Here is an 18,477-nt window from a genome sequence, read left to right as displayed (position 1 = left end):
TTAGTCGCCTGTGCAATGAAATCCTGATGAAATAGCTGAAGCAGATGAGTAACTAGAGAATGCCAAGGAAAGAAGCTCAGTGGACATGACAGTGTCTCATTTCAGCGATACCTGATGGCCGAAGGGGTGAGGCCATGTGCTGCCGAGACCTCTCCTGACTTTGGAAGTTGGCAAGATCGAATGTGGCTTGCAAGCCTGAGGGAATTTATCTGAGAGGCATGTTGGTCGTTGAGATGTTGAAGGCGCATACTAACAGAGATTAGCTGGGGCTCTGGTAATGCACCAGTATCTTCTTTAGTTACATATATCAGGACAGTTGGTGATTCACACCGGCCTGGAAGAGTCCAATATCAGTGCTGTCACCTGCACTGGGAAATTACAAATGTTACTTCTGCTATGCTCAGCAGGGTATGAATTTTATTTTTTACTATAAAAGATACAGTGTCAAAGACCAAAGAGTGGTCTATAATAAAAAATCTACCTGAGGGGGTAACTGGCAAAGAACTTCCAAAGTCCCAGAACTGTCCTGTTATAATAAATGGGGCGACTTTTGGGAAAGGAACCTAGACGGGGTGTGGTTGCCAGAACATTCAAGCACAGGGAAGAAGTAGGTGGAGGCCTAGAGATGGAGTTCAGCTGCATGGCTGTCCTGGCGAGCTTATGTCAAGTTGACACAAGTCAGCTGTTTGGAAAGTGGGATTCTCAATTGAGAAAATGCCTCCATAAGACTGGCCTGTTAGCAAGCCTGTAATGTATTTTCTTAATCAGTGATTGATATGGAAGGGCCCAGCCCATTGTGGGTGGTACAACAATTCCTTCCTGGGGAGGAATTAGTTCTGGGGAGGTATAAAAAAAGCAGGCTGAGCAAACCAGAAGGAGCAAGCCAGTAAGCAACACTTTTCCATGGTCTCCTCATCAGCTCCTGTCTCCACATTCCTGCCGTGTTTGAGCTACTGGCAAGACTTCCTTCAGTGATGGATGTGCTGTGAAATGAAAATTGAAACAAACCCTTTTCTTCCCCCAGTTGCTCTTGGCCATGGTGTTTTATCACAGGAATGGGAACTGTAAGACAGAAGTCAATGTTTTAATGATTTAGGTGTGTATAGTCAAACTCTGACTTTAAAAACAAAACAGAAAACCTCAATGATGTTGGTTGGTTTTTACTCTTACTCTTTTGAATCTTTGTTCTTTTGTGGGGCTTGCTACCCAGCTCCAAATAAATCACACACAGAGGTTTCCTATTACTTACGACTGCCTGGCCTTACTTTGGCTTGTTTCTAACCAGTTCTTCTTAACTTAAAGTATCTCATCCACCTTTTGACTGTGGATTTTTTCCTTTCCTTCTGTAAATCTCACTTCCATTCTTACTCCGTGACTGGCTGTGAGGCTGGCCCCTAGCATACTCCTCTCCTTGTTCTTGTTCCTCCCTTTTTCTTCTTCTATTTATTCTCTCTGTCAGTCAGTCCTACCTATCCTTTCTCGTGCCTTGCTATTGGCTGTTCAGCTCCTTATTAGACCAATCAGGTGTTTTAGACAGGCACAGTAACACAACTTCACAGAGTTAATACAACACATCTTTGCATCATTAAACAAATGTTCCATAGCATAAACAAATGCAACACATCTTAAAATAATACTCTACAACACTCCAAGACATCAAGACTTGGGGAAGAAGCTCCTTGTAGAACACATTCGTGAGTGGGGAAGATGGTCAGGATGTGGAAGTTCCTCTGTGACCGTCTTCTTCCCAGGGCCTTCCCCGTGTGCCTCAACACACCTGTTTACATTTCCATTTATCCTTCTAAATGAAACCTAAGTGAAGACTTCCAGTGAGTTCTATAAACAACTCTATTATATGGATTGCCACGTCAGACACAAGTGCAGGTACCCAGGGGCTCCAGAAACTCAAGGCGATCCAGCTGTGGCTCGTGGCCTCTGTGGTGATTGTTGCTAAGTCTAGGCAGTCAGTGTCAAAATGAATTAATTGTAAAATATCAAAGAATAGAGACCTACTTCATTATTTTTCACTTTTTATTGTGGTAAAATATACTAAACATAAAATTTAACCTTTTAACCATTTTTTTCTTTTTAAACATTACACTGAAACTTAACAATGTAGAAAACATATACAACATATAAGTAAATTCCTAAGATTACATGAACTGAACACACACTCTTGTATCCAAATTCTGCACCAAGAACTGAACAGTCCACCATTTCATAAAGGAACAGGAACATATTGGGAAGGAGCATTTCTATGAAAGACAACTAAACAAGAAATTACAAAGGAGGGGAAGAGGCAGTGCTTCCCAGGGAGTGTGCACGCGCTCCGTAACGTACCAGTTCCAAGTTCAGGGACTTACCAGTTCCAAGTTCAGGGACACTCAGAGGGACGCTCGTGCCACTGCTAAAAAGCTTTGGTGGACAGCAATTTGGGATGTGCTAGATTAAGGGCAACCAAACAGGCTTACCCACTGAGGCTGGCTTTGAAAATTCAAACTCTAGGTCTGAGATGAATGAAGAAAAGGAAATTTTCCCACTTCTTTTTCAGTATGGCAAAAAATAAATCAATAAAATTTACCATTTTAATCTTTTAAGAGGAGAAGTGAGGTTCATTAATGTCCACAATGTTATGCAATCATCATCACTATCCATTTCTAGAACTTGCTCACCCCAAACAGTAACTCTGCACACATCACACAACAAAACCCCAGCCCCTCCCCAGTCCCAGTCCCCCTTTCTCTTTTCTGCCTGGAAGAATTTGCTTGCTGTAGGCGCCCCGTGTAAGTCAGTCTTCCAGGACTGACTTCTGTGGTAGGTTCACTTCACGGAGAATACGTTTCCAAGGCACATCTGTGTTGCAGCGTGTGTCACAGTGCAATCTTGTCGTGAAAGAAGAACTCACTGCATGAGAACAGCACACTGCTTCACGCAATTGCCAGTGGACGGGCATCTGAGTTGTTCCCACTTTTCTTACTTTAACAATGCTATCAATTTTGACTTCGGTGTACAAGTGTCTGCATGCACCATCTCCTCACACCATTCTCATGTACTTTTGTTTTACAACCTATGGGAGATACTTTACAGTTTATAGATCAAATAGAAATAATAACATACATTGCAAAAACCTCAAGGCTTTATTATAAGCATTAATAACTATTCATCATACTAAAGAACCAGGAATAATGAAATAAAAAAAACTAGAATGTAATTAACATTACTTGGGCATAGATAAGCATATAGGAATATTTTGTTAATTATTAGACTAGAAAAATATAAATGAAGGAATTATATCAATATTTTGTACTTAATCTTCCTGAATGTACTTTCGGTACTAAATACACAGACAGTGCATATAATAATTTAAAGATAATGCCTTTTTTTGGATGGTGCTGGGATCAAACCCAGGGCCTCATGCATGCTAGGCAAGTACTCTACCATTCAGAGACAACACTAGCCTTCAAATTATGCCTTTTTTTTTAAAGCAAACAAAACATGCACATCTTTGGTTACTCTGAACTAGTTTAGAGGTCTGCATGGCATCAGTGCTTTAAGCCCACACTCTTGACAGACTGGCTGCTGGACGATCGGTCACGTTCCTTAGTAATTTCCATCTCAATTTTCGCTCTGATTTTCTCCCAGTCTATTTGGAGCTACAACAGAAGGGAAAGGAGAGTCGTGCTTACACCTTGTTTCATTTAATCCAAAGTAACCCAGAGTAAACAAAACACAATATATGGCTTCCGAAACTGAGAGAGAAGGTATAACGAGAAGTTAAGGGAAGCAATGCTGAAAACCCAGGAGCTACCTTTAGGATCAGGAGAGCGCGTCCAGAACACAAAGACTCGTGCTGTGATTCAGAAGACCCCCATTCTGTGCAGCTCTTTACAAAGTGCATGGAAACAGTTCACAGAACCGCAGGATTCTGCAGTAGAGCTTAGGAATAACGTAAAGAAGCCACTCTGCTCTGCTCCCAACAAAAGCAAACCAGGCAGGGCAGCACCTAGGGTGTTTGCGTCGACTCTGTTCTGGATATGGCAGAAGCCGAGTTTCCCAGTGCAGCCTCAGCTGCGAGGGAAGACAAGGTAAGGTTGTTCCCCCCCGAATGGCTCCACTGCAACCACTCCCACAGTGACAGAAGGAGGGGCAGTCGCCAACTGATGAAAGCCAGAGGAGCAGAGGACAGCAGGCTTGGGAGACACCTGAGAGCAAGAAAAGATTTCCATCTGTTTGCTTTTCTTTTAGACCTATCCTTTCCAAAGCTCCTAAGACATGATGTTAGGAAAGGACTCCTCTGCCTGAGTTCTATGAGCAAGTTCTTTAGAAATATTTATTTCTTTAGGAATATTTATTTCTTTAGGAATCCACTGTTAAACAAATTTGAAGATCACTTATTTAGGAATGGGTGTCCTCTGAGGCAAAACATGGGAAAAACTGAGTCCTAGACTAAGCTTAAACTATGAAATAGACTCAGAGCTCTAAGACTTGGTCAGCAATGAAGAGGCTTTTACCTCCACATAGGGGTGAACGGCATGAAACCAGACCAAAGCAGTTGCTGTTGTCTGAGAAGACTCAGCTGAAGAAACTGGACATTAGCTTGACCTTAACAGAACCGCATACCTATTTTATGCTAGTAGTTGATTGACCCATTTGGTTCTTTCATGTTCCAATATGCTATATCTAAATTTCCAATAAGTAATTTGTTTATATTTTGATGACCTTAAAAATAATTGTCCATATTTATCTATAATATATCAGATAGACTGGTTAATAATTAATAGAATTTCTTTTAGCCTAGAAGAAAACTGTCTGTGCTGAGAACCCAATGGCAGCCCGCTGAACAGCAGAGCAGATATTGAAAGGCTGACTTCCAATCAGGCCACAACTTGGTATTTTTAAATGGCAATGCACACATTTTCTGAAGACAAACTTTGCTGACTGCCTGTGCCTTCTTCCCGCCTTAATCTGACTTATGTTTGCTTTCTAGTCGGTCACAGTATAACTACTTGGTGGCCCTGCTGCCGCATTGCAGCAGTCCGTCTGTCATTGACCCGGTGACATGATTAGCTACTTGTTCAAATGTACACAAGTGGACCATGCACGGAGGGAGGGTCTCCTGCAAGAGATGACTGACTAATCTTACTTGGCATTTATCCAGCTTTAGGACTGTGTTCTACGGATAATTTCGTCCTAAATAAGAATATTTTTACAATATGTTTAAGGTAAAGTTGTTTGTTATCAGACTCTTTCAAGCGACTTCTACATCAAAAGCCATACTTTCTATTATAGGGAGTGTCAAACTATTTGGACCCTCTTATTTTGATCCCTAGTCAATTGTCAGTCACATAAAAGCATTTAAAACTCCATATCTAACAGCTCTGTCCAGTTCCCTGCTAGCCCACTCTTAGCAGAGATTGGCTGCCTAACTTAACAGAGAATAAAATGGCAATCAGGCATGGAGTCACGTGTCTTCATCCTCATAAACTGGCCTATACTAACCCTCACCCTCTGTGTTCCTCTGCCCCAGGCTAACCTCGTCCCTCGGGTCTCCGAGCCCGTTTCTCTTGACTCCTCTAGGACACTGCCCTCGGTAACCACAGACTCAAGTCTTCTTTGGCTTCCTGCCTTTCTTAATTCTGTCTCTGAGCGCTTCCAGCTCAGTCTTCTCACTCAGGGCTCCCTCCCATTCTCTCTCCAGAGCAATACACTGCCCATCAGCCACCCCTCAGAAAACGTCATTTAATGCGGAGCCGGGGATCAGGTCCAGCACCTCACACATGCTAGGCAGGGGCTCTATTACTAAACTATATCCTTGGTGGTCCTAGAAACTTCACTAAAACACTATCTGCTGTTTTCAGTTCTTATCCTGTGTGTCTTCTCTGTTCAATAAATACTTAACAGTTGTTTATGTTGAGCCTTGTCCTAAGTACAGGGTTCAATAAAGGATTAAAACTTTTTTTTTTAAAGACAGATCATGGTGGAAGCGACAGATAAAAAACAATTTTTAAAAAATATGTATTTATTATGTACACAATATTTTGTCTGTGTGTATGTCTGCAGGACAGAAGAGGGCACCAGACCTCATTACAGATGGTTGTGAGCCACCATGTGGTTGTCGGGAATTGAACTCAGGACCTTTGGAAGAGCAGGCAATGCTCTTAACCACTGAGCCATCTCTCCAGCCCCATAAACAATTTTTTAAATGTGTATGTCACACGTGGAAAGGGTTGGAATGCAGGGAGACTGTGAGTGCCAGGCGCAAAGCAGGAAGGTGCATGGTCATCTGATGGCTTGATGAATTTCTTGGTGTTTTCAAATGTAGCAGTCAAAGTATGAATCACATGGCTTTGTCATAAGATGAATGTTTTATATAAAGCATAGATACTATGATAAGACACGGTGCAATACTTACACCTTCTGCATACTGCAAATATCGTTTATTAGTTTCCTGTTTACCAAATGTCTCCAAAAACTTTTGACGATAAGCAAGAACTGTATCAACATGAGTTTTGTATTTCACAGCCAACTCCAGTGCCCTACAAGGAGAAATTACAAATTAGAGGTAGGACAAAAGACTGCTCTGCTTACCCCACAGTCTGGAAAGCCATTTCCTGCTGTAGCCATCTGTGTTCTCAAAGCCCAGACGAGACAGCTACTCTCGTACAAACACAAGTATAAATGCTCTGGGTCTTTTCTGCAGAATACGATGTCAGCACTACTTGTGAGGTGTGCATCCTAGACCCTAACTAGCTTATACAATCTCCATCTCCTTTGGTGAGTACTGCAGAGTAGATGTATGTAAAACAGTAATATTTTGGTAAATCATAAAAAGTAAATACCCAATATTTCTGTGAATCTACAATAGGTTTATGGAATAAAAGTGATATTACTATGTCAAATTTAAAATCACATAAAATAGAAAATTAATATTAAAACCAGTATGACAAATGTTACTACTATTTGAATCTTGGAAAATATCATGCTATGGTGGCAAGGTGTCTTAGCAGGTATAGGAACTTACCACCAAGCCCAATGACCTGAGTTTAATTCATAGGACCCAAATGATGGGGAAAAAAAAAAACCAACTTCCCCAAGTTGTCTTCCACCTATATACATGTGCACAAATCAATCAATCAATTAATTTTTAAAAATTTAAAAAATTTAAAGAAAATGCTAAGAAGTCATTGAAATTTTATAGTTTAATCAATGTATCTATAAGACTATGCTATTTTAAGTAAGGCTTTATTTAAATAGTAGGAGAACTACTAAAAAAACAGTAGCACCACACCAAAGAGACATATTTATCCTGGTGATAACCGGCAAGGAGGTGAACAGATTGTCTCAGCCCAGGATTCCATATATGTTTGACTAGGGCCTCAGCCTCCTCAAAGTCCTGAGCATGATTCGGGATGTGAGTCAAGAAAAGCCAAGTGCAGCATGTGTCTCTCCAGGATCACCAAAGTACTCAAAAGGGCATCAATTCACAAGGTCTCGTGTGCTCTCCTACACCATGACATGAACAGGACAACTATGATGGATCTGTTATTTTAGATAAGACAGGACATTAATATTTTATAACTTGTGACTCTTCAGTATTAGCCAAACTAAATAATATCTTTAGAAAGAATTTTGGGGGCCAGAAAGATATCTCAGCAGGGAAAGGTACTAACCATAAAAATCTGACAACCTGTGTTTCAACCAAGATAAAGATAAAAAGAGAGAACCAATTTCACAAACTTGTCCTCGGACCTCCATGTTTGCACTGTGGCACATGTACTGTCCTCCCTCTCTCTCTCTCTCTCTCTCTCTCTCTCTCTCTCTCTCCCCCATACACACTTACTCTAAACTCTGTGTGTTTTGACAATTGGTAGGCAATTGAAGGAGCTATCAAAAACAATATAAAAATATGAATGTAACTCAGTAATATCACCAATAGGAATGCCAAGATGATGAAACATGATTTCTTATAAAACAGATCAGCATACGTTATATATTTCTGTGGTGGTTTGAATGAGAATGGCCCCATAGGTTCACAGATCTGAATGATTGGTCATCAGGGAAGAATTAGGGGAGGAGGCCTTGTTGAAGTGGTGTGGTCTTGTTAGAGGAAGTATCACCGGGAATGGGTTTTGAGGTTTCAAGAGTCCAAGCCAGGCCCAGTGGCTCACTCTTCCTGATGCCTGTGGGTCTTGGATGTAGAATTCTCAACTGATTCCCCTGCACCATGCCTGCCGAAGTGCCTCCACATTCCCCACGATGATGAAATGGGCTAAACCAAAACTGAAAGCAAGACCCATGCAGTGTTGTCTTTTACTGGTGCTGCTCTGGTCAGCATCTCTTGACAGCAATAGAAGACCAACTGTCATGGACTCCCGGAGTTTTCCTATTTTTGCAACTTTAAGTCTTTCAGAGAAAAATGAGCCAAGCAGATGGGGACTGAAGTGAAAACAAAAGGCAACAATAAAGTAACAGAGGCTCTATTATGAGCAGTGATAATCAAGGTGCCTTGTTCCTTCTAGAGCTCTATTTACCCAAGCCTGAGCCTGTGGGCTGTGTCCCTGGAGACTCTGACAGTAGTGATGGGCTGGGAGGGACATCTTACCTGCAAAAGTGAAAGCAGGCAGACATAGGGAGCTGTTCTGAACTGGGGCTTTTCAAAAATTCTAAGGAAGTAATTTGGTATGCAAACATCAATACATTTAGTTATGCAGAAAAGACAATATAATGTCTAATCGGGTATTCTGAGGTTAGGTTCTGAGTATTATCTACATTACTGTCATTATTATAATAATAAAACATACATTAATTATTTGAAGAGTAATGGCTGAAAGATTTACATATGTGCTATTTTAAGTAGTCTCTAAATGCATACACACTGGGTAAAAAATGATTCTCTACCACATTTAGGAGGGAACTTACTTCAAATTATATAAGGGTTTTGGGAACAGTGTGTCTCTAGTTTTAAAATGGTTTGGCAACCAAACAAATGTGACATTAGATTCTAGGGCTGGAATAAGTCCATGTATTTTAAATAGGAAGAAGTTATATAAAAAGATATGATAACTTCTAAATAAGACCTTTTGCATAACTTGAACAAATTAAAAGCATTTTATATAACTGACAGACAATTAGAAATTATTCTATTAACACTTATACACAAGGTCAATGTGGTTACCTGGAACATTCATCTTTCCTCTCCTAACTTCAGTTTCTCAGAGAACATTAACACTCAGTGTCCAAAGTAGACACCAAACAGCTAAGCTGCCTACCCACAAGTCTTCAGGCTCTGTATTCTACTAAGGTGCAGGCAACCTCTGAATTCAGGGTATGAAAAACAGATGCACAACCAGTAAGAGCATGCTTCTCAAGCAGAGTAACACACGAATGAATGAAAACCTATCCCATTCTAGATGGTCTCATCAGAGGTAGAGTTCAGGGACCTCAAAAGCAATCTAATGCACCATCCAACACTTCCTTCTGTCATTCAGAATTAAGAGATCTAGCAGTGGGCACCAACACTTGCTGATACCTGAGAACCGCAGATGACCCAGACATTGTAGAAATACACATACCACCAGTATTTAGTCTCCCTCTCCTCATCCCCCAAATAAACTTAACCTCTAAGTTTAAGGCTCTAGATTCATGACCACTTTGTAGCAAATTCAGGAGACAGTCCCCAAAATGATGTAATCAACAATGTTGAGAAGATGGGAAATTCTAAAGGTCCAGTTTCTTTGATGTGGAAATTATAAGCAAACACAAAAAGAAACAAAACCTATCTAAGAAAGCATCAACTACTCACAACATAGCAGTCTTTTCTGGGTCTCCATTCAAACCATAAAACACTTATTAGAGGGCCCTAGAGAATGTGCAAGCATTTAAGTGTTGGTTGCTAACTTGATTATCACCATGCACACACCCAGCCATTCATGATGCTGAATTAGAACAAACTTAAGTCTTAACATAGCAGTGTTTGAAAAGGACCTCTCAAGCGTGAGCAGCCGCGTGGTGGGCTGGGCCAGCCCGCCAGGAGGAGAAGAGCGAGTAGCAGCACAGCCGGCCAGCCCAGGCCGCAGGGAGAACCATGGGCAGCAGTGCGGGGCCACCAACAGCTGTGGCCTCCAGAAATAATCTGACCACTGCAGCCTGAGCCCTGCCAACACGAGGAGGAACAACCATTTGAGCCTTGGACCTGTAGGCACCTGGAGGAACGATCACCAAAGGCTCTCCTCTGCTACACCTGAAGGGGCAATTAATGGAGTCATAGCCCCCAACTACATCCGCGGGAGGAAAAGGGACCCCTGAAACACAGGCTCCAAGTGTTCCAACTGGAGAAGAGACAGGTAGACAACAGTGCAAGAACACATTCAGCGACATAGAGACCAACACGGCGCCACCAGAGACTACTGGTTCTACACCAGCAGGACCTGAGCATCCCAACACAGATGAAGCAGAAGAAACGACCTTAAAAATAACTCCATGAAGATGACTGAGGCCCCTAAAGAGGATTTGAAAAACTCCCTTAAAGAAATTGAGAAAAGGACAACCAAAAAATTGGAAGAAATCAATGAATCCCTTAAATAAAACCAAGAAAAGGCAATCAAACAAGTGAAAGAAATGGTTCAAAATTTGCCTGCCTCTGCCTCCCAAGTGCTGGAATTAAAGGCGTACGCTATCACCACCCAGTTAATCCAACAAATTCTTAACACAAAACATTCAGGAAATACGGGACACCATGAAAAGACCAAACCTAAGAATAATAGGAAATGAAGAAGGAGAAGAAGGTCCAGCTCAAAGGCATATAAAATATACTCAACAAAATCATATAAGAAAACTTTTCTAACCTAAAGAAGGACATGTCTATGGAAATAAAAGAAGCTTACAGAATACCAAATACACTGGACTGATAAAGAAAGTCCTCTCACCACATAATAATCAAAACATTAAACATACAGAATAAAGAAAGAATATTAAGAGCTGCAAAGGAAAAAGGTCAAGTAACATATAAAGGCAGATCTATAGAATTACACCTGACTTCTCAATAGAAACAAAAAAGTCAGAAAGTCCTGGTCAGGTGTTATTCAGACACTAACAGACCACGGATGCCAGCCCAGACTACTATATTGAGCAAAGTTTCAGTCAACATAGACAGAGAGATATTCCATGACAAAACTAGATTTAATCAATGCCTATCCACAAATTCAGCCCTACAGAAAGTACTAGAAGAAAAACTCCAACCCAAAGAAGTTAGCCAAATCCACAAAAACAAAAGCAATAGATAATCCCACATGAGCAAATCCCAAAGAAGAGAAACGCACACACACACATTACCATCACCACCACCAAAACCAAAAATAACAGGAACTAGCAATCACTGGTCATTAATATCCCTTAATATCAATGGACTTAATTCACCTATAAAAAGACACGATTCACCTATAAAAAGACACAATCTAACAGAATGGATACGAAAACAGAATCCATCCTTCTGCTGCATACAAGAAACATACCTCAACTACAAAGAAAGATATTACCTTAGAGTAAAGGGCTGGGAAAAGATTTTCCAATCAAATGGACCTAAGAAACAAGTTGGTGTACTATCCTAATATCTAACAAAATAGACTTCAAACTAAAATTAGTCAAAGGAGATGAAGAAGATCATTTCATATTCATCACAGGAAAAAAATCATCAAGATGAAGTCTCAATTCTGAACATCTATGCCCAAATACAAGGGCACCCTCATTGTAAAAGAAACATTACTAGAGCTCAAAGCACACATCAAACCCCACACATTAATAATGGAAGACATCAACACCCCACTCTCACCACTGGACAGGTCTGCCAGACAGAAACTTAATAGAAATAAAGGATCTAATAGATGTTATGACTCAAATGGGCTTAACAGACATCTATAGAAAATTTCACCCAAACACAAAAGAATATACCTTTTCCTCAGCATCTCATGGATCCTTCTCCAAAATCGATCACATACTCAGTCACAAAGCAAACCTCAACAGATTAAAAAATAATTGGAATAATCATCTGTGTCTTATCGGACCATCATGACCTAAAGTTAGAATTCAACAACAACACTAACTGCAGAAAGCACACAAACTCATGGAAACTGAGCAATGTTCAACTGAATCACCACTGGGTCAAGGAAGAAATTAAGAAATTAAAGACTTTCTAAAATTCAGTGAAAATGACTAGGCAATCTACCCAAACTTAGGGGACACAATGAAAGCAGTGCTAAGAGGAAAATTCATAGCACTAAATGTCTATATAGAGAAGCTGGAAAAATCCCACACCAGCAAATTAACAGAACACCTGAAAGTCCTGGAACAAAAAAAAGCAAACTCACCCAGAAGGTCTAGATAACAGGAAATAATCAAACTGAGAGCCGAAATCAACAAAACAATGAACAATACAAAGAACTTTAAATCTTTGAAGAAAGAAATGGAAGAAAACACCAGAAAATGGAAAGATCTCCCATGCTCTTGGGTAGGTAGAATTAACATAGTAAAAATGACAATCTTACCAAAAGCAATCTACAGATTCAATGCAATAAAAATATTCACCTTCATAAGGAAAAACAAAAAACCTAAGATAGCAAAACAATCCTATACAATAAAGGAACTTCTGGAGGCATCACCAGCCCTGATTTCAAACTTTTCTATATAGAGCTACAGTAACGACAACAGGTTGGTGTTGGCATAAAAACAGATAGGCGGGCTAATGAAGTCAAAGACCCATATATCATCCCACACGCTTATGAACACCTGATTTTTGACAAAGAAGCTAAAATTATAAAATGGAAAAAATAAAGTATCTTCAACAAATGGTGCTGGTATGGTATCAACATGTAGAAGAATGCAAATAGATCCAAATCTATCATCATGCACAAAACTCAAATTCAGATGGATCAAAGACCCCAACATAAAACCAACCACACTGAACCTCACAGATAAGAAAGTGAGAAGTAGCCTTGAATGCATTGGCACAGAAGACCACTTCCTAAATATAATTCCAGTAGCACAGACACTGAGAGCAGCAATTAATAAATAGTACCTCCCGAAACTGAGAAGCTTCTTATTCTTTAGCAAAGGACACAGTCAACAAGACAAAACGGCAGCCTACAAAATGGGAAAAGATCTTTACCAACCCCACATCTGACAGAGGACTGATCTCCAAAATATACAAAGAACTCAAGAAACTGGATACCAAAATACCAAATAATCCAATTTAAAAAATGGGGTACAGACCTTTTAAACAGAAAACTCTCAACAGAGGAATCTCAAATGGCTGGAAGACACTTAAGGAATTGCTCAACATCTTTAGTCATTGAGAAATGCAAATCAAAATAACTCTGAGATAACATCTTAAACCTGTCAGAGTGTCCCCAAGATCAAAAACACTGATGATAACTTATGCTGGAGAGGATGTGGAGTAAGGGGAACACTCCTCCATTGCTGGTGGGAATGCAAATTGGACAGCCATTTTGGAAATGAATATGACGATTTCTCAGAAAATTAGGAATCAATCTACCTCAAGACCCAGGAATACCATTTTTGGGCATATACCCAAAGGATGTTCAAACATATCATAAGGACATTTGCTCAAATATGGTCATAGAAGCATTATTCGTTACAGCCAGAACCCAGAAACAACCTAGATGCCCCTCAACTCAAGAATGGATATAAAGAAAATGTGGGGGCTAGAGAGATGGCTCAGAGGTTAAAAGCACTGCCTGTTCTTCCAGAGGTTCTGAGTTCAATTCCCAGCAACCACATGGTGGCTAACATCCATCTGTAATGAGATCTGGTACCCTCTTCTGGCCTGAAGGTATACATGCAAGAAGAACCCTGTATACATAATTAATAAATAAGTCTTAAAAAAATGTGGTACATTTACACAACAGAATACTACTCAGTGGTACAAAATAATACATTTTGAAATTTGCAGGCAAATGGATGGAACTAGAAAAAGACATACTGAGTGAAGTAACCCAGACCCAGAAAGACAAATATAATGTTCTCACTCATAAGTGGCCTTTAGACATAAAGCAAAGAATAACCAACCTACAGTCCACAACCCCAGAGAACCTAGACAACAAAGAAGACCCTAAAAGATATACACGGAAATGCCTAGGAAGGAGAAAAAGACAAAATCTGAATAAATTGGGGGCATGGGGAACAAGAGGGAGGAGGAAGGGAGGGAGAGAGGGACGGAGGGAGGGAGGAAGGGAGGGAGGAAGGGAGAAAGGTAGGAAAGAAGAGGAGTGGGGAAAATGTATAGCTCAATTAAAATAAAATTTAAAAAATACTTATTAGGTAACAGAAATAAGAACACTATAATGTTGATAATTTTTAAGTATAATTGTGGCATTATGGCGGCTAAAATCTGTTAGAGATACACCCTTAAATATAGATAAAATGTGATAATTATAGTCTGTCTTAAAATAAACGTAAGGGAGGGTGTGGAGACAGCACAAAACCCCATCAGAATTGAAGTTGACTGAGGGTATTCATCACACTATCTTTTATGTGTTTTCCATAACAAGGATTTTTTTCAATTTCATCTTTTTGGTTCCTCCTGATGTATTTTGCTAAATACTCTTTTTCTTCCTTGCATATACTAGGCAAGTATTCTACAAATCAAGAGCTACTCCCAATCGCTGTTGTGTGTGTGTGTGTGTGTGTGTGTGTGTGTGTGTGTGTGTAGGTCAGAAGGTGATACTGGGTGTCATCCTCAATTGGTCTGCACTTTACCTTTTTAAAATGTTTGTTATAATTTGTTAAATTTGTTCTTTGACATTTTCAAACATGTATGAAATGCATTTTTATTATTCTCACCTTCCACTCCCTCATCTCCTTCCCTTCCTCCCTCCCTGTCACCCTCCTACAAATCTCTTTCCCACATTCATCCCACATTCATGTCTTTTTGTGTGTGTTTAGTGATGCACTTAGTTTAACCAGGGTCCTCAGTGTTACCATGAGTAGAGAATTACTCAATGACTGCCCATATCCCAGAATCTTTCAGTAATCTATATTAGAGCAAGTAACCAGAGCTGCTGTGAGTTCAAGATTGCATACAGCAATGGTCATGCACAGAAGACAGCATTCAGAAGCAGCTCTCCCCATCTTCTGGCTCCCTCTCCTGAGACGTTCCCCAAGCCTTGGAGGGGATGTTATAAACATCTCGCTAGGTCTGACAACTCATGTGTCATTCTATCTCACTTTTTAAACACAGGGTTTCTCACTGAACATGGAGCTTGCAACAGCTAAGCTGGCTGACCAGCAAGCCCCGCATCCTTCTTCTCCACCTCTCCAACATAATTACAGGCATGCTGCTTCAACCGGTTTTTATGTGGGTACCTGGAATCCAAACTCAGGTCCTTACTCGTTTGAGTGGCAAGCACTTTCCCAACTGAGTCCTAAGCGCACTGAGTCCTTTCCTTAAGCTAACCCTAAAATGTGGGCACTCAGTAGAGCTGCACTCCCTCTGCTCTCTGTAGATGCCCATCCTTAACCCATGGCCTCATCTTCTACTGACTGACAACCTCTTCAAAGCTTTACCTCAAAGTCTGGGAATGCCCTTGAACTTTACACCTCTAATCCTACTCCCTTATAGGGCTTCATGACCTTGACAACGGCAATTTAAATAAAATGATCAAAAGTTTTGTATAAGGGCTGGAGAGATGGCTCAGTGGCTAAGAGCACTTCCTGAGTTCAATTCCCAGTACCAAATGGTGGCTCACGATCATCTACAGTGGAGTCTGATGCCCTCTTGTGGAATAAATACATACATGCAAATAGAGGATTCATATACAAACAATAAATGAACCTTTAAAAAAGATTTTCATACAGATAAACCTTATGTCATACTCCCCACAAAACAAATAATCCTCCTTAAAGTAGAGTCCAGGCCTGCACAATGCTCCACAAAAGTATGGGCTTTTTCTGCTGCTAAAAGTACATGAATAAGCTTACATCCTAAGAGCCTTTCCTTTTATATACACAATACCTAAGCATTTTTTAAACCATCATTTGATAGTACACCTCAGCTACAGTGTTTGTGGGACCTGCTAAGTCCTAAGAAAAATCAGAAATATAAATGAAGTAAAAATAAGATATTTTAGAAAAGATCACCATGTTTTACTTAGTTGTCAACTTGACACAACCTAGGATCACCCTGGAAGAGTTTTAATTGACGAACTGTCTGCATTAGACAATTGTTGGCTGTGGGCACGTCTCTCAGGGGTTTTATTAATTGTTATCTGAGGTAGGAAGACTGAGCCTGAATGTGTGTGGCACCATTTTATGGGCTGGGCCTGAAGTGCAGAAAGGCGAAGAAACTGGCTGAGCACAAACAACTGCAAGCAAGCAAGCAACGTGTCTATTCTTGCTTTGCTCCTGGGCTTATAGATATAATAGAGCTTAGATTTTCCTTCACTTCCCCAAAATGATGAGCTGTAAGTTGGAAATGTAAGCCAAATAAACCCTTTTCCTAAACACACACACACATCACTTTCTCTGCTAAGTTGTCTCTTGGAGGGCCGCTGTGAGCTTGAGGTAAAATAGGCTATCCAGCAAGACCACCTCGACTGTTCCCCTACCAAAAAAAAATTGTTTGAAACAATATTTTAAATACCAGTTTTCCATATTTTTCACAGAATTCTAATGGTGTATAATGTTCTACTAGTTATTTAATATAGTTCAATAATATTACTCATAACCTATCTCTTTCTAAACTAATTAGTTTACAATTTAAATGGGTTATTCGTCCTTTCAGTACCAACATTTTTCCTGATCTTCTATATACTATACAATAGTAACAAACTCATGTAAATAAAGCACAAAGACAGATCAGCTGAATTATATAGATGGTTATAGCATGACAGTATAAGCAGATCATAGCATATTTATCACAAAACTGGCAAAATACATTTTGTTGCTTCTATTCAAGGGAAATGTGAAATTGGAAAACTATAGTTTATAGTCTAAGAGAGTTATTGCTGTGGGAGAATGCTCTTCTACACTCTAAAGATTTGTCATTCGTATTGGCTTAATAAAATGCTGATTGGCCAGTAGCCAGGCGGGAAGTATCGGTGGGTGACCAGACTAGGAGAATTCTGGGAAGAGGAAAGGCAGAGACACAGTCACCAGCCAGACGCAGAGGAAGCAGGATGAGAATGACTTATTGAGAAAAGGTACCAAGCAACATGGCTAAACACAGATAAGAATTATGGATTAATTTAAGTTGTAAGAGCTAATTAGCAATAAGTCTAAGCAATAGGTCAAACAGTTTATAATTAATATGAACTTCTGTGTGTTTCTTTGGGATTGAACGGCTGCAGCACTGGGCAGGACAGAAACTTCTGTCAAGTTATGAATCACTGCAGTGATTATTATTTGACCTACAATGGTGTCCTGCCTATCACATGTTCTAAGGACAATGGTGACACAAAGCTTATTGGGAGTAACAACCGTAACTGATTTGACTTAAGGCCCACTCCATGAAATGTACCCTATTCCCAGCACTGCGTGGGTGACCTGGAACTAGAGGATAAATAGCCCAGGCCCCTAGAACAAAAAAAAAAAAAAAAAGAAAAGAAAAAATGACATAATGATAACATGACTCCTAATGATATTATTCTTCTATACTTAGGTCAGTGCCTTGGTTAGCCATCCTCAGAGAGGTTTCCTCTTGCAGCAGATGGAAACAAAAACAGAGGCCCACAGTCAGACATTAGGCAGAAAGTTAGAAACCTTGGAATACTCAGCTCTAAACAGGATGTCTCCATCAAATCCCTTCTCAGAGCTCCGGGAAATCCACAGAAGAGGAGGCAGGAAGAGTGTAAGAGTCAGGGGGGAGGGAGGACACCAAGAAAGTGAGACCCTCTGAATAACATGAGCAAAGCTCATGTGAACTCAGAGACTGAGGCAGCACGCACAGGGCCCTCTGCATATGTTATGGCTCCCAGTTCAGTGTTCTATGGAATTTGTGAGTCTCTGCTCCTTGTGCCTTCTCAGGCTCTATTTATTTTTGTCCAATTCTACTATGTTAATTTTTGTCTGATTTTACTATATTTTACTTTGTTATATATTAATATTATCTCATAGAAGCCTGTTCTTTTCTAATGGGAAACAGTAACAAAGTGGCTCCAGATAAGAGGGCATGTGGGAGAAACTGGGAGGAGTGGAGAGAGGGGAGGCTATAATTTAGTATATGATATATATTATGTGAGAAAATGATCTTTCCAATAAAAGGGGTAAAATGGAAGATATGTGGGGTTTTTTGAGCCCAGGGAAAAACAAGTCTGTAAAAGACACTCTGGACATGTGAAAGTCTGTTTCATGATACAGTAAGTTCTGGGTCACAGAGTAACACAGTTGTGTTCACTGTGAGATCTGTTCTTAAGGGAGTGATAGGAGGCGCTTGGTGCATTACAAGAACAGCTGACACAGCTCTCCGCA

General features: G+C 40.2%; 1 protein-coding gene across 3 annotated transcripts in view; it reads right to left on the bottom strand.

The window, feature by feature from the left end:
- Nucleotides 1-2,017: 2,017 nt before the first annotated feature.
- Ift80 (intraflagellar transport 80) overlaps nucleotides 2,018-18,477 on the bottom strand; it is an 81,119-nt gene continuing 64,659 nt past the window's right edge. For all 3 annotated transcript variants that reach the window (XM_087899460.1, XM_087899458.1, XM_087899459.1), the window contains 2 exons: nucleotides 6,413-6,536; nucleotides 2,018-3,653 (listed from right to left, as the gene is read on the bottom strand). In XM_087899460.1, the coding sequence (XP_087755586.1) occupies nucleotides 3,543-3,653; nucleotides 6,413-6,536 (235 nt within the window). In that variant the 3' untranslated portion in view covers nucleotides 2,018-3,542. The remainder of the gene's footprint in view (nucleotides 3,654-6,412; nucleotides 6,537-18,477) is intronic.

This window comes from Myodes glareolus, chromosome 20 (assembly GCF_982192425.1).
Source record: "Myodes glareolus chromosome 20, mMyoGla1.1, whole genome shotgun sequence".
NCBI lineage: Eukaryota > Metazoa > Chordata > Mammalia > Rodentia > Cricetidae > Myodes > Myodes glareolus.
The sequence above is the reverse complement of the archived record's forward strand: the minus strand, read 5'-3'. Positions and strand labels throughout refer to the sequence as shown.